Source organism: Aotus nancymaae, unplaced genomic scaffold, assembly GCF_030222135.1.
Source record: "Aotus nancymaae isolate 86718 unplaced genomic scaffold, 86718_ANA_hifiasm-v0.15.2.pri h1tg000029l, whole genome shotgun sequence".
Taxonomy (NCBI): domain Eukaryota; kingdom Metazoa; phylum Chordata; class Mammalia; order Primates; family Aotidae; genus Aotus; species Aotus nancymaae.
The window spans coordinates 16,820,980-16,837,996 of record NW_026988442.1 but is presented as its reverse complement, the minus strand read 5'-3'; the positions used below and the strand labels follow the sequence as shown (position 1 = coordinate 16,837,996).

The window sequence follows — 17,017 nt, the reverse complement described above, 5'->3', positions numbered from 1 at the left end:
ATATGTACTGAATTAAACACATAATGAGGAAGATGGTAACTTTTAAAAACTCACAGATTTTTCTTTTCTGACAGAAAAGATCATTTGCACCTTCTACCCCACTGACAGGACGGAGATATTTACGAGAAAAAGAAGCACTCATTACTCCTGTTGCATCAGCCACCCAAAGTGTGAGCCGGTTACAGAGTATTGTGGCTGGTCTGAAAAATGCACCAAGTGAACAACTTCTAAATATTTTTGAGTATGTACAATACTGTTATTTTTCCACGTCTTTTTAAAATTAGATTTCTTATTCTATTCTATTTTTAGTATATTCAGAATTCTTAAGATAGTGGATATTCATCTGGCAGATTTTACTATATCATTTCTTTTTTCTTTTTCTTTTTTTTTTTTTTTTTTGTTTTTGAGATGGAGTTTCACTCTTCTTGCCCAGGCTGGAGTGAATGGTGCGATGGGCAATCTCAGTTCACTGCAACCTCCGCCTCCCAGGTTCAAGCAATTCTCCTGCCTCAGCCTCCCAAGTAGTTGGGATTACAGGCACGTGTCACCATGCCCAGCTAATTTTTTTTTTGTATTTTTAGTAGAGACAGGGGTCTCCATATTGGTCAGGCTGGTCTCAAACTTCTAAGCTCAAGTGATCCACCTGCCTCAACCTTCTGAAGTGCTGGGATTACAGGCGTGAGCAGCCATGCCAGGCCAACCTTGTCTCTTAAAAAAAATTATATATGATGTTATTTCATGGGAGTATAGACTTTCAGAGATAAGTGTACCTTACAGATTATTTAGCTCTGATATTTCACTCTTGTAACTACCGCCGAGTTATGCATGTTTTTGTTTTGTTTTTACGTTGACTTTATTTTTTAATTTATTTTTATTTTTGTTTGTTTCTAAAGATCACCTGTATAAGGACATACATTAACTTTAAATGGAGTCGTTCTAAACATCCATTAGATAGGGGACTAATTGCATATTGGTGGTACAGCCATAAAATGGAATTATATACATTTTTTTTTCTTTTTTAAGGAAGCATGACTCCTGGTAAAGCTGGTAGAATGAAGCCAGATCAGAGAACCTTCTTTCCTAATACCTAATAAAAAAAGAGAATAGTAAAAACCGGCAAAATATTTATCAGTGGCAACCAAATGAGAGATAGGATTTCATGACATAAATTTCCAAAGTAGAAATCAAAAAGAAAATTGATGATTCTGGTATGCCCATCCCTAAGCAGTGTTGGGGAAAGAGAGTATATTGATAGATCTCGAGAATGCTCATTAATACTTCATTTTTGGAGAGAAACAAATGGGGGAGTAGGCAGACTGATAAAAAGTCATACAAACCTCCCCAGGTGAAAGTCCCTATGTACCACCAACAGGATCCCAGCAGAAATATGAACAACTGCCAAGCCTGCTGTTTTCCAACATACTATGATGATTTGGGGAGATATCCTAATATAACTAGACATCCCTGACTAGGAATAGTGAACCCTGGAATGGGAATATTTAACTAAATCTCAGAAGAGAAAGCAAAGCCCTTGTCCTCCAAGGAAAGCTGAACATAGCTGAGCTCACACCTATTCCTCAAACCTTCAGGATACAAGAAAATAGACAGAACAGTCTCCAGCCTCCGAAATAGGTCAGAAGAAAAGCATACTGCCAGTAAGGTAGGAAGACTGTCATGGAGATCTACCCTCTGTAGCATTTGAGTAAATAGATCTGAATTGAACTACTGTTCAAGCATGAATAAGTTGAAAAGCAGTGACAAAGCAACTATACATATATGTCAATAAGAAAAAGAAGGAAGTATAGAATGCAAAAGAAAAAAAATCTAGACACAAATAAATGGAAAGGCTGGGTGTTGCGGCTCATTCCTGTAATCACAGCACTTTGGGAGACTGAGGTGGGAGGATCAGTTGTGCTCAGGAGCTCAAGATCAGCCTGACAAACATGGTGAGAACCTGTCTCTACAGAAAAAATTTAAAAATTAGTCATGCTGACATGCATCCCAGCTACTCAGGAGGCTGAGAGGGGAGAATCACTTAAGGCCAACCATGATCACACCATTGTACTCTAGCCTGGGCAACAAAGCGAGGCACTATCTAAAAAAATAAAAATAAAAAAAAGTAAAGACATCTGTGTTTGTCGGACTGGAAGACTTAATATTGTTAAAATATTTATATTAGAGGCCAGCTGCAGTGGCACATGCCTGTAATCCCAGCACTTTGGGAGGCCAGAGTGGGTATATCGCTTGATCTCAGGAGTTCAGGACCAGCCTGGGCAACATAGCAAGACCTCATCTCTACAAACAAAATAAATAAAACCTGGCCATTGCTTCTTTCTTTTTTTCTTTTTTCTTTTGAGACAGAGTTTTGCTCTTGTTGCCCAGGCTGGAGTGCAATGGCGCAATCTCAGCTCACTGCAACCTCGGTCCCCTTAGTTCAATTGTTTATCCTGCCTCAGCCTCCCAAGTAGCTGGGATTATGGTACCCACCACCACGCCTGACTAATTTTTTGTATTTTTAGTAGAGACAGAGTTTCACCATGTTGGCAAGGTTGGTCTCGAGCTGAGATCGTGCCGCTGCACTCCAGCCTGGACGACAAAGTGAGACTATCTCAAAAAAAAAAAAAAAAGAAAAAAGGCATGTTAGTACTCTGGTGTGGGGTTTTTTTTTGTTTGTTTGTTTTTTTTGGTAATTAGATTCCTCTTGTATTTTGTAGATCTTGTGTGCGTAATCCTATGGAAAACATTATGAAAATATTAAAAGGAATAGGAGAGACTTTCTGCCAACACTATACTCAATCAACAGATGAACAGCCAGGATCTCACATAGGTAAGAAAAGAAAACTAAAGTTGTTATAACATTGAAAGTAAGTAACCCACTCCCCAAAATTAGAAATTCAAGTTTTTTCCTGCCCTGCTATTCTTCTTTCTTTCTTTCTTTTTTTTTTTTTTTCCTTTTGAGACAGAGTTTCACTCTTGTTGCCCAGGCTGGAGTGCAATGGCACGATCTCAACTCACTGCAACCTCCTCCTCCTGGGTTCAAGTGATTCTCCTGCCTCAGCCTCTCAAATCGCTGGAATTACAGGTGCCTGCTACCATACCCGGCTAATTTTGGATTTTTAATAGAGTCGGGGTTTCACCATGTTGGTCAGGCTGGTCTCGAACTCCTGACCTCAGGTGATTAGCCTGCCTAAGCCTCCCAAAGCGCTAGGATTACAGGCATGAGCCACCTCTCCTGATCTGCCCTGCTATTCTTTTTTTTTTTTTTTTTGAGATGGGATCTCGCTCTGTCGCCCAGAGTGGAGTGCAGTGGTATGATTTCAGCTCACTGCAACCTCCACCTCCCAGGTTCAAGTGATTCTCCTGCCTCAGCTTCCCAAGTACCTGGAACTACAGGTGCGTGCCACCACACCTAACTAATTTTTTGTATTTTTAGTAGTGATGGGGTTTCACCATGTTAGCCAGGATGGTCTCAATCTCCTGACCTCGTGATCTGCCCACCTTGGCCTCCCAAAGTGCTGGGATTACAGGGGTGAGCCACCACACCCGGACCCAGCCATGCCCTGCTATTCTTAATGTATCAGATTTAAGTATATATATAATTTTTACTTTGCAGTCCTTAACAAGTACAATTCATTAACACATGTTTTGTCTGTATTTCCCCCATAGACTTTGCTGTAAACAGACTAAAGCTGGCAGAAATTTTGTATTATAAAATATTAGAGACTATAATGGTTCAGGAAACACGAAGACTTCATGGAATGGACATGTCAGTAAGTAAATCCACTCTCCAAGATACTGGCAAGGCCCAAAAGTCGTAGTGTGGAAGCAGTTTTGAGAGGCACTATAAGGCATTGTGGGGGTCAGCAGTCTATGGCAAACTTGACCAGGATGACATTTAGTTGACTTTAGCACATAAAGCTAATCACATCTAGGCAGAAATGTGAAATAACATGAAGTTCATCTTTGGTACACATCAGTGTCCTTTTTTTGTTTTTTTGTCCTTCATTCCAAGCTACTGACAATGAATCCCTCCTCCACGTGCTAAAGCAACTGATAATTAAGACATTTGTCCATACCTTTAAAGGATTTGGGATTATAAAATGGTGGGTTTTTTTTTGTTGTTTGGTTTTTTTTATTTTTTGGTTTTTTTAATTTTGTTTTGTTTTGTTTTGAGACAGAGTTTCACGCTTGTTGCCCAGGCTAGAGTGCAATGGTGTGATCTCGGCTCACAGCAGCCTCTGCATTCCGAGTTCCAGCGATTCTCCTGCTTCAGCCTCCTGAGCAGCTGGGATTATAGGCATGCACCACCATGCCCGGCTAATTTTTGTATTTTTTAGTAGAGACAGGGTTTTGCCATGTTGGCCAGGCTGGTTTCAAACTCCCAACCTGAGGTGATCTGTTCACCTCAGCATCCCAAAATGCTGGGATTACAAGCGTGAGCCACTGTGCCAGATTGGTTTTTTTTTTTAATTGTTTATTTTTCTTTAACTATTTGACCAAGTCAGACCACTCTCTCCAATAAGCCATGTAAAATAATTTTTCTACAAATTCAAACCTATCATATGATGTTTGTTTCCTCCTTCATTCTTTTCCTCTGTAGTCACTCTTGGAGTCTTCTAACTTTCTATCCCAATAGGAACAACAGGTTGATGTCTTAAGGATGCTGTGTAAGTATGGTAATAGAATTTCTTTTTGTTTTCACCTGGAAATTTTTTTCATATCTTTTCTGTGTTGGCTTCTCTTTTTCCTGGATTCTGTGTCTTTCTCTTTCATGGTTTACATTAACATCTTGATGGTACGTACACTCCCATGGCTTCCTGAGAAAGAAGTAATTTTTTATTTTTTTGAGAATTGAGTCTTGCTCTATTGCCCAGGCTGGAGTACAGTGGCACGATCTCCGCTCACTACCACCTCTGCCTCCTGGGTTCCAGCGATTCTCATGCCTCAGCCTCCCAAGTAGCTGGAGTTACAGGTGTCCCCCACCATGCCTGACTAATTTTTGTATTTTTAGTAGAGATGGAGTTTCACAATGTTGGCCAGGCCGGTCTCGATATCCTGACCTCAAGTGATCTGCCCACCTTGACCTCCCAAAGTGCTAGGATTACAGCCATGAGCCACTGAGCCTGGCCAAAAGAAGTAAATTTTAAACTTTTCATTTTGAAATAATAATAGATTCCCAGAAAGTTGCAAAAATTCTACAGAGAAGTCCCACATATCTTTTACTCAGTTTCCCTAATGGTTACAATTTTATATGCTACCGTATCAAAACTGGGTAATTGACATTGAAACAATGTATATATATATGTATATAATTGTTTCTACGCATAGATTATATAACCATCACCAAAATCAAGATACTAAACTGTTAAAGATCTCCCTCCTGTTACCCCTTTATAGTTAGTTACACTTACTCCTCTCAGCCTTTACTGTTTTCCAATTCTACACACTGTATGAATTCAGTTCTTTTCACGTTGTTGAAGTTATTTTGTACCCCAGAATATGGTTTATCTCAGTGAACATTCTGTGGCCACTGGTAAAGAATGTATACGGTAAATCCTCATATTTAACCTTGTCAGTAGGTTCTTGGAAACTGACTTTAAGCAAAATGTCATAATGAAACCAATTTTACCATAGGCTAACTGATATAAACAAGAGTTTAAGTTCGTATGGCACATGTCTGTTCACAAAAACATAACCAAACTTCTAAATAGAGACAAAACACTTATAATGTTAAACATTGAAATAGATAAGAGAAAGATTAATAAAAATAAGGTCGAGACCATCCTGGTCAACATGGTGAAACCCCGTCTCTACTAAAAATACAAAAAATTAGCTGGGCGTGGTGGCGCGTGCCTGTAATCCCAGCTACTCAGGAAGCTGAGGCAGAATTGCCTGACCCAGGAGGCGGAGGTTGCGGTGAGCCGAGATCGCGCCATTGCCCTCCAGCCTGGGTAACAAGAGCGAAACTCCGTCTCAAAAAACAAAACAAACAAAAAAAAAAAACAAAAAAAAGATTATTATTTATCCAGTTATTCCTGTTCAGAGTCATAAGTGGCTAGAGCCTACCTCAGCAGCTCAGGACAAAAGGCAAGACCCAACCCTAGACAGGACACCATTTCATCATAGGACACACTCACACACCCACATTTATACTGTCACAATTCAGATATTTCCGATAAAGCTAATGTACACATCTTTGGAATCTGAGAAGAAACCAGAGTTCCCAGAGAGAGTTCATGCAGACATGGGAGAATGTGCACATTTCATACAGTGGCCCCAGCAGGGAATCCATTATTTTTCATTGTTATAACAAAATGATGTTGAGCGAAATGTTATTCAAGGACCTGCTGTATTCTGCTATTGAAGGATGGAGCATTCTGTAAATGTCAATTGTATCTTGTTGGTTGATGTCGTTATTTTATATTCTTGACGATTTCCTGTCTAGTTGTTACGACCATTGTTGACAGAGGATGTTGAAGTGTCCATGTATAATTGTAGATTTGTCTATTTCTTTCAAGTCTATCAGTTATTCTCCACAAATTTTGAAGCTCTGCTGTTTGATGCTTACACGTTTAGGATTGCTGTCTGTCTTCTTGATGAATTGACACTTTAATCATTATGAAGTGTTCCTCTCTGGCCAGGCCCAGTGGCTCAAACTGTAATCCCAGCACTTTGGGAGATCAAGGCAGGTGGATCACCTGAGGTCAGGAGTTCAAGACCAGCCTGGCCAACATGGTGAAACACCATCTCTGCTAAAAATGCAGAAGGCCAGGTGTGGTGGTTCACATCTCTAATCCCAACACTTTGGGAAGCTGTGGCAGGTGGATCACCTGAGGTCAAGAGTTTGAGACGAGCCTGACCAACATGGCGAAACCCTGTCTCAACTAAAAATACAAAAATTAGCCGGGTGTGGTGGCACACGCTCATAGTCCTGGATACTTAGGAGGCTGAGACAGAATTGCTTGAACCTAGGAGGCAGAGGTTACAGTGAGTCAAGATCACGCCAGTGCACTCCAGCCTGGCAACAGAGTGAGACTACATCTCAAAAAAATAAATTAAATTAAAATAAATAAATAAATAAAACAAAAATTAGCCGGGTGTGGTGGCAGGCACCTGTAATCCCAGCTACTTGGGAGGCTGAGGCAGGAGAAGCGCTTGAGCCGGGGAGGCAGAAGTTGCAGTAAGCCAAGATCATACCACTGGAAGACAGAACAAGACTGCATCCCAAAATAAATAAATAAGGCCATGCACAGTGGCTCATGCCTATAATCCCTGCACTTTGGGAGGCCAAGGCGGGCAGATCACAAGGTCAGGAGTTCAAGACAAGCCTGACCAACATAGTGAAACCCCGTCTCTACTAAAAATACAAAATTTAGCCAGGCATGGTGGTGCACACCTGTAGTCCCAGCTACTCAGGAGGCTGAGGCAGGAAAATTGCTTAAACCCAGGAGGCAGAGGTGTGGTGAGCTGAGATCTCACCACTGCACTCCAGCCTGGGCAACCAAGTGAGACTCCATCTCAAAAAATTAAAATAAAATAAATAAATAAAATGTTCCTCTCTGTCTCGGGTAATTTTCTTTGCCTGAATCTACCTGATGTTTATGTATAGCCACTCCTACCTTCTTTTGATTAATGTTTACATGGTATATCTTTTTCCATCCTTTTTCAAGTGACTGTTGAATTTCTTATAGTCAATATGTAGTTGGGTAATGGTTTTTGTTTGTTTTTTCCTCATCTACTGTGCTAATCTCTGTCATTTAATTAGTAAATTTAGATGACTTACAGTTAGTAATTGTTATGTGAGAGTTTAAGTCTACCATTTTATTTTTGTTTTCTGTTTGTTCTCACTCTTTTTTATTTTGTTTTCTTTTTTCTGCCTTTTTGTGGGTTACTTGAACATTTTTTAGAGCCTTGTAAGGATTTTTTTTGTATAGATGTTTTGTATAGCCATTTTACCAATTTAAGTATAGAAACCTTACCTCACCTAAAGACCCTTTTTAAAGATTTTGCTTAAGTCCTTTTATTTTAGACTCACAATTGGTTGATAGTTGTATGTGTACAGAATTCAAGATTGGTGGGAGAGGCCAGGTGCAGTGGCTCATACCTGTAATCCCAGCACTTTAGGAGGCCTTTGCAGGTGGATCACCTTAGGTCAGGAATTCCAGACCAGCCTGACCAACATGGTGAAACCCCATCTCTACTAAAAATTATAAAATTAGGCATGGTGGCACATGCCTGTAATCCCAGCTACTTGGGAGAGACTGAGGCAGGATCGTTTGAACCCAGGAGGCAGAGGTTGCAATTAGCCAACATTGTGCCATTGCACTCCAGCCTGGGCAACAAGAGGGAAACTTCATCTCAGAAAAAAAAAAAAAAAAAACAAGATTGGTGGGAGGCTGAGGCAAGAGGATTGCTGGATCCCAGGAGTTTGATGTTGTAGTATACTGTGTACTGTATGTATACTGTGTAGAATGATTACACTGTGAATAGCTAGTGTACTCCAACCTAGGCAACATAGTAAGACCCCATCCCCAAAAACAAAAAATTAATTTAAAAAAAGAAAAGAAAGATTGACAATCATTTTCCTTTATGATTTTGAGGGCATTGTTGCATTATTTTTTGTTATAGATTCCAGTGTTACTAATGAGAAGTCCAGTGACATTCTCATTCCCATTTAGTACTATGTCACTTGTTTTTTGTTTCTGGAATATTTCAGTATCTTTTTTTTTTGGAGACGGAGTTTCGCTCTTGTTACCCAGGTTGGAGTGCAATGGCGCGATCTCGGCTCACTGCAACCTCCGCCTCCCAGGTTCAGGCAATTCTCCTGCCTCAGCCTCCTGAGTAGCTGGGATTACAGGCACGCGCCACCATGCCCAGCTAATTTTTTGTATTTTTAGTAGAGACGGGGTTTCACCATGTTGACCAGGATGGTCTCGATCTCTGGACCTCGTGATCCGCCTGCCTCGGCCTCCCAAAGTGCTGGGATTACAGGCGTGAGCCACCGCGCCTGGCCCTATTTCAGTATCTTTCTTTTATCACTGATGTTCTTACATTTATAAAAAATATGTCTTATTATGTTTTTTTAATTCATGTGTTTGTCATTCCCACTGAGTTGCCCATTTAGAAATTTATGTCCTGCAGTTCTTGGTCATTTTATTGTGTTATTTCTTAGATGATGTATTGCCCACTGATTTATCTTTCTGGAACTTTTATTTTTCAGATGATGGACCTTCTGAATTGACCTTCTGAATTCCTTCTCTTAATTTTCATTTTTTTAATCTCTTTTATTCTACTTTTTTTTTTTTTTTGAGACGGAGTCTTGCTCTTGTCACCCAGGCTGGAGTTGGAGTGCAATGGTATGATCTCAGCTCATTGCAACCTCTGCCTCCTGGGTACAAGCAAATCTCTGCCTCAGCCTCCTGAGTAGCTGGGATTACAGGTGCCTGCCACCATGCCTGGCTAATTTTTTTGTATTTTTTAGTAGAGATGGGGTTTCACCATGTTGGCCAGGCTCCAGGCTGGTCTTGAACTCCTGACCTCAGATCATCCACCTGCCTCGGCCTCACATTGTGCCAGCCTTATTCTACTTTTAAAGATATTTACTCAACTTTTCATCTAGTCCCAATGAACTTTTAATTTCAACTATATTTTCATTTCTCTTTCTTGTTCTCTAAAGTTACTAATTTAGATTTACTTGAAGTTTTCTTATCTTGCCTGCTTCATCTCTGTTTCTCCTGAATTTTTACTCATTTCTCTCTCTCTCTCTTTTTCTTTCTTTTTTTTTCTTTTTTTTGAGTCAGAGTTTTGCTCTTCTTGCCCAGGCTGGAGTACAATGGTGCGATCTCGGCTCACTGCAACCTCCGCCTCCCAGGTTCAAGTGATTCTCCTGCCTCAGCCTCCCATGCCCGGCTATAATTGAAAATATTTTTTAAAAAAAGAGAAAAAAGTCTGGGTGTGGTGACTCACACCTATAATCCCAGGATTTAAAAAAAATTTTTTTTTTTTTAATGTTAGTTCATGTCTTTCATTAACTCATACACAGTTATCTTCTGGTTTGTTGAAGCAGTAAGTCAGGCCACATTTGTCACAATAATGTCTGTTGAAGTGGCTTGTCATAAACACACCAACACTACATTCATCAGAAGGGTACTCTCGACGAAGGCGACTAATTTTGTCATTCTCATCCACTTTATGTTTCAGGACAGCCAGCTGAACCTTCTTTCTTTCGTGCTTATTCTTCTTGGGAGTGGTGTAAGACTTCTTCCTTTTCTTACCACCACCAGGAAGTCTCAACACAAGATGAAGAGTAGACTCCTTTTGAATATTGTAGTCAGACAAAGTATGTCCACCTTCCAGTTGCTTGCCAGCAAAGATCAGTCTTTGCTGATCAGAAGAAATTTCTTCCTTATCCTGGATCTCAGCCTTTACACTTTCTCTCGTATCCAAGGGTTCAACCTTGAGGATGATGGTCTTCCCTGTAAGGGTTTTCACAAAAATGTGCTTTTGCAGATGGCAGATCTTTAATTTGTGAGGGGGGGTGCGGAGGGAGACAGCCTTACTCTGTCGCCCAGTACAGTGGTATGATCTCAGCTCACTGCAACCTCTGTCTCCTGGGCTCAAATGATTCTCCTGCCTCAGCCTCCTGAGTGGCTGGGATTACAGGCGTGTGCTACTACACCCGGCTAATTTTTATATTTTTTGGTAGAGACGGGGTTTCACCATGTTGGCCAGGCTGGTCTCGAACTTCTGATCTCAGGTAATCTGCCTGCCTCAGCCTCCTAAAGTGTTGGGATTACAGGCGTGAGCCACTGTGCCTGGCTTTTTTTTTTTTTTTAATAAAATGGTGTCTTGCTATGTTTCCTAGGCTGGTCTCAAACTCCTGGGTTCAAGTGATCCTCCTGCCTCAGCTTCCCAAGTAGCTGGGACTACAGGTGCATGCTGCTACACCTCGCTTTTCTGTTTGTTTTGACCTACGTTTTTCAGTTAAGAGGTTTTCCTCAAATGTCGGATAATTCTTGGTTCACTTATATTTGAGGCACTAAAAACTTATTTTCAGAGCTCTGTGAGGCAGTAAAAGTTTGTTTCAAAACTCTTTTATTTCAAGAGTAGAAATAAAAATCCATTGACCTCAGGTGATCACTTAGTATTAGAGACTCTTATCTGTTGGTACCCATGAGACTTTCCTGGAATATCTCAATTCCTCCAGAGACATTTGTAAATCTCTTGCCTGGCTGTTGGTGGTGTGGATCAGAAGGAAGGGAAATTTGGTCTCATGGTTCAGTCTGCAGACTTTCACCTCAAACCCTAGTCTTTCCTGTGACTGGTGTTCTCTACCTCTGAGTCTCTAGTTCAGTTTCTCTAGAGAATAATTCTGTAGATTCCTGTGCAGACAGAATAGAGGTTGTGTGGGGACCTGAGGATTCTAAGACTTTCAGATCACCCATCCACTGCCTTACCCCCACTTCCCATTCTGCCTGTGTCCTCAGTTGCTGTGTATTTAGAGCAGATTCATTTGTTTTATCTCTCTGCAGGTCCTTATGCTTGACCATCGTCCCTTCTGCTGAGTAATCTGTCATCCTTCATATATTGTGGTTTACAGTTACAGATGACGCCTAGTTTTACTGATGATGGAGTTTCTGTTTCTCATCCTCTCTTGACTTGGGGTGATATTTGGTTTTGGGTTTTTTTCTTTGTTTGTTTGTTTGTTTTTGAGACTGAGTCTCACTCTGTCGCCCCATCTGGGACGGGGTGATCTTGGCTCACTGCAGCCTCTGCCTCCCAAGTTTAAGTGGTTCCACTGCCTCAGCCTCCTGAATAGTTGGGATTACAGGCATGCGCCACCACACCCAGCTAATTTTTGTATTTTTAGTAGAGACAGGGTTTCACCACATTGGCAAAGCTGGTCTTGAACTCCTGACCTTAAGCAGTCCACCCACCTCAGCCTCCAAAAATGCTGGGCTTACAGGTGTGAGCCACCCCACCCAGCCAGTCTGGGGTGATATCTGAAAGAAAGAAGGCAACAAACACCATTTTTAAAACTGAAAAACTTATATTAAACTTAGTAGTAATGTAGGATTTTTATATTCTCAGTGAAATGTTTTCTAAACATTTTTGTCTAAACTGTAGCATATTACCTTTCTGTGCTTTGATAAATAAACTCTTATGTTGACAAAACAATTAACTGTCATTAAGAAAAAAAAGAACCAATTCTAATGCTTTTCTCTTGATGGGAATATTGACTTTTATTATTTGTTCAAATTTCAAAGCAGATTCTTATGTACATCTCATTTAAATTTATGACCTACCACTGAGCATGATTAGGTATTATAGGAAAACTTTAGCAGTTTGAGAACTCAAATTTTTATCTCCAGTAATCTAGCATAATATAATTTGCACAAGTTATTTTTTCTTGTTTCTATAGTTTTCTTTATAGAATGGCAAAGACTGAAATTGCTGTAAAATATTAAACTGTGGTCTTTCTCTTCCCCCAGGTTCTTTTAGAGCAAGATATATTTCATCATTCCTTGATGGCTTGTTGTTTGGAAATTGTGCTCTTTGCCTATAGCTCACCTCGTACTTTTCCTTGGATTATTGAAATTCTCAACTTGCAACCATTTTACTTTTATAAGGTGAGATGAAAACAAAGTTCTGTTACAGAAATATTGTATTTATCTTAGTGTTGAAGAAAAACACTGTTGTGACATCTGGAAAATGTTTCCAAATGTGTTCTGAAAATATATATTCCTGGCTGGGCATGGTGGCTCACACCTGTAATCCTAGCACTTTGGGAGGTTGAGGCATGAGGATCACTGAGGTCAGGAGTTCAAGACCAGCCTGGTCAACATGGTGAAACTCTTGTCTCTACTAAAATACAAAAACAATTAGCTGCGCATGGTGGCAGGTGCCTGTAATCTCAGCTACTCGGGAGGCTGAGGCAGGAGAATTGCTTGAACCTGGGAGGTAGAGGTTTACAGTGGGTGGACACCACACCATTGCACTCCAGCCTGGGCGACAAGAGCAAAATTTCATCTCAAAGAAAAGAAAATAAAATATTCCTTTTGGATGAAATTAAGAACACAAGAGAGGGTTGAGCATGCAGTGGCTCACACCTGTAATCCCAGCACTTTGAGAAACTGAGGCTGGAGGAGGGCTTGAGTCCAGGAGTTTGAAGTTACAGTGAGCTATGATTGTGCCACCACACTCCAGCCTGGGCACCTGAGCAAGACCCTGTTTCAAATAAAAAAAGAGAGAGAGTGAGAGTGTCAGTAAATTAAGTCAGTCTTATAGCTTCAGTTCCTTTTTTATTACGGACTTCAAAATGTGACCTGGAACTAGTACTTTTAACTTCAAATTTTCCATACTTATGAATGAATCTCACTTACCTTTGTTTTTCTTGCTAGAACTATTTTTATTAACCTTTTCAAAATAAAACAGAGGTCACAGCTATTGAACTACATCACCCTCAGTAACATTTAGTCATCACAGTCAATAACGTTTAATGTTACTTAGTATCTGAATTGAAGGCTAATGGTACTGTTATGCTTCTTGGTATGATTTAGTTAATATTAGGCATCTAGGCTACTTTTCAAACTACTGATGATAGAAAAATTGGTTCAAGAGTTAAATTTTTATACCTAAAGTATGCCTGAGTTAAAGTTGTAGAAAATGCAGATCATTGGAAAGCTTATCTGTGTGAACTGTTGAGTGTGATTAAAGTATTTCTAGGTTTCTTAGGGAGAAATAGTTTTATATACTTAATGTTAATGTGTATATTTAACTTTTGCCGTTAGGAAAAATTTAATTTTGCCTAACGGCAAAAGTTATTTGTGGCATAGTAATTTGTTTTTATTTGTAGCATCCTTATTTTATTCAAGAAGCCAAATGCCTTTATTTTTTTAAACCATATAAATGATATGTGCTCATTGAAGAAAATCATAAAATAAATATAAATGTGAATATTAAAGTCCTACATCATAATCTAATTATTAACAATTATATTACAGTTGGTATTTCTGTGTATATAAACTTTATTCTAGATATTTCCCTTATTAAAATAGAATTGCACTGTATATAAGCAAAGTCACTTTAAATAGTTTATTCATTCTGTTATTTTGAGTGAGTGAGATAAATAGTCTGGAAAGGAGCAGTACTTTCAAAATAGGACTAGACTTGGAACCCAGGACCTGACTTCTCCCACTGTTGAGCTGTTGACCAGTTTCCACCTGTCATTGCCTCAGTTTTTCATTTATAAAATAAAATGTGAAAAACAGAAACGTATGTGAAAATATTTTAAAGACCCTAAAAGCTCCTTCGTAAATTAGATGTTAGTAAGCCACAGAATTACGGTTCAACAATGACTTTGGTTCTGTGCTACAGAATTTAAGGCCACAGCAGCCAGGCACGGTGGTTCACACCTGTAATCCCAGCACTTTAGGAGACAGAGGTGGGTAGATCACCTGAGGTCAAGAGTTTGAGACCTGCCTGGCTAACATGGTGAAACCCCGTCTCTACTAAAAACTACAAAAATTAGCTGGGTGTGGTGATGGGCTCCTGGAATCCCAGCTACTTGGGAGGTTGAGGCAGGAGAATTGCTTGAACCTGGGAGGCAGAAGTTGCAGTGAGCCGAGAACACACCACTGCACTTCAACCTGGGCCACAGAGGGAAGCTCCATCTCAAAAAAAAAAAAAAAAAAAGCTGGGTACAGTCGCTCACGCCAGTAATCCCAGCACTTTGGGAGGCCAAGGCGGGTGGATCAAGAGGTCAGTAGTTCAAGACCAGCCTGACCAACATGATGAAACCCCATCTCTACTAAAAATACAAAAATTAGCTGGGCGTGGTGGTGCACACCTGCAATCCCAGCTATTCAGATTGTGGCAGTAGAATTGCTTGAACCCGGGAGGCAGAGGTTGCAGTGAGCCGAGATTGTGCTACTGCACTCCAGCCTGGGCAACAGAATGAGATTCCATCTCAAAAAAAAAAAAAAAAAGAATAAGGCCACAGCTAGTCCTACATGCAAGTCCAGACTAGAACTAACTGCTTGAAACCACATTGCCTTCTCAACTTACTCCTCTGCAGGTTATTGAGGTGGTGATCCGCTCAGAAGAAGGGCTCTCAAGGGACATGGTGAAACACCTAAACAGCATTGAAGAACAGATTTTGGAGAGTTTAGCATGGAGTCACAATTCTGCACTGTGGGAGGCTGTCCAGGTTTCTACAAACAAAGTTCCTACCTGTGAAGAAGTGAGTCTGGGCAAGGCTGATAATCATGTCATTAAAAAATAACAGCTTTATTGAAGATAATTCATATACCATACAGTTCACCCATTTTAAGTGTACAGTTCAGTGGCTTTAGTATATAAATAGATATGTGCAGCCATAACCGCAATTTTAGAATATATTCATCACTTCAATAAGAAACCTACATCCTTGGGCTATCACTTCCCTACCCCCATGTCTTCTCCCTAGCTCTAAGTAACCACTGATCTGCCTTCTGTTTCCATAAATTTGCCTGTTCTAGACATTTCATATAAATGGAATCATAAAAATGTAGTCCCTTGTGACTGGGCTTCTGTCACTCGTCATAATGTTTTTAAGGTTCATCTATGTTGTAGAATGTATCAGCATTTCATTTCCTTTTTTTTTTTTTTTTTAAGGCAGGGTTTCACTCTGTTGCCCAGGCTGGTGTGCAGTGGCACAAACGTGGCTCACTGATTGCACCCTCAACTTCCTGGGCCCAAGTGGTCTTTCTGCCTTATTCTCCCAAGTAGCTAAGACCACAGCCACCTACCACCAACACCCACATCCAGCTAATTTTGTTGCTGTTATTGTTGTTTGTTTTTTTGTGTGTAGAGACAGGGTCTTACCATGTTGCACAGGGTGATCTCAAACCCTTGAGCTAAAATAATCCTCTTGTCTTGGCCTCCCAAAGTGCTGGAATTGTGAGTGTGAGTCACCACATCTGGCTCATTTCCTTTTTTTGCCAAGTAATATTCCATTTTGTGGATGCTACATTTTATTTATTGATTCATCAGTTGATAAACATTTGAGTTGTTTCCACCTTTTGACTTTTTTTTTTTTTTTTTTTGAGACAGGGTCTCACTCTGTCACCCAGGCTGGAGTGCAGTGGTGCCATCACGGCTAACTGCAGCCTTGACCTATGAGGCACAAGTGATCTTCTCCTCTCAGCTTCCTACACCACCACACCTGGCTAATTTTTGTGGTTTTTGTAGAAATGGGATCTCCCTATGTTGTCCAGGCTAGTTTTGAATTCCTGGGCTCAAGCGATCCTCCCACCTCAGTTTCCCAAAGTGCTGAGATTGCAGGCATGAGCCACTGTTCGTAACCCCCTTTGGCTATTATGAATGATGCTGCTGTGAACATTCAGGCACAAGTTTTTGTGTAAACATATGTTTTCATTTTTCTTGGAGTAGAATTGCAAGTTCATATGGTAACTCTGTTTAAGCTTTTGAGAAACTGTCAGACTGTTTTTTAAAGTGGCTGCACCATTTTATTGTTCCCAGCGACAGTGTAGAAAGATTCCAGTTTCTTCATATCCTTGCTAATGCTTGTTATTATCTGCCTTTTTAATTCTAGCCATTCTAGTAGGTGTGAAGTAATATCTCATTGTGGTTTTGGTTTGCGTTTCCCTGGTGGCTAATGATGATCAACATCTTTTTATGTGCTTATAAGCTGTTTGCGTGTCTTTGGAGAAATGTTCATTCAGATCTTTTGCCCATTTTTTAATTGTCTTTTTATTATTGAGTTACAGAAGTTTTTCATATATTCTAGATACAAATCCCTTGTCAGATAAATGATTTGCAAAACTTTTCTCCCATTTTCTAGGTTGTTTTTTCACTTTCTTGATGGTGTCTTTGGAATGCAAACATTTTTAATTTTGATGGGGTCCAATTTAGATATTTTTTCTTTTTCTTGTGCTTTTTAGTGTTATGTCTAAGAAACTATTAAACTTATTTAAAATTTTTCTAATGTCTGTGTAAAGATTGAACACTTTTCATT

General features: G+C 40.0%; 2 protein-coding genes across 6 annotated transcripts in view; one reads left to right on the top strand and one right to left on the bottom strand.

Annotated features, from left to right (window-relative positions):
* The window catches only part of RBL1 (RB transcriptional corepressor like 1), an 83,092-nt gene that overhangs the window by 22,742 nt on the left and 43,333 nt on the right, over positions 1–17,017 (top strand). For all 5 annotated transcript variants that reach the window (XM_012455055.2, XM_064382404.1, XM_064382402.1 and 2 more), the window contains 5 exons: positions 75–241; positions 2,715–2,827; positions 3,667–3,770; positions 12,492–12,629; positions 15,077–15,241. In XM_012455055.2, coding sequence (XP_012310478.1) covers positions 75–241; positions 2,715–2,827; positions 3,667–3,770; positions 12,492–12,629; positions 15,077–15,241 — 687 coding nt within the window. The remainder of the gene's footprint in view (positions 1–74; positions 242–2,714; positions 2,828–3,666; positions 3,771–12,491; positions 12,630–15,076; positions 15,242–17,017) is intronic.
* LOC105719022 (ubiquitin-ribosomal protein eS31 fusion protein-like) lies at positions 10,033–11,549 on the bottom strand. Its single transcript, XM_064382232.1, has 2 exons — positions 11,457–11,549; positions 10,033–10,518 (listed from the first exon to the last, which is right to left on the bottom strand). The coding sequence occupies exons 1-2, from the start codon at positions 11,547–11,549 to the stop codon at positions 10,033–10,035; spliced, it is 579 nt and encodes a 192-aa protein (XP_064238302.1).

Excerpts from the sequence above, each read along its gene's own strand:
- LOC105719022 (XM_064382232.1), bottom strand. The coding sequence starts at position 11,549 with ATGGTCAAGCATAAGGACCTGCAGAGAGATAAAACAAATGAATCTGCT. Across the intron at positions 10,519-11,456 it reads AGGCAGAATGGGAAGTGGGG|ATCTGCCATCTGCAAAAGCA; the intron begins GTAAGGCAGTGG and ends CACAAATTAAAG.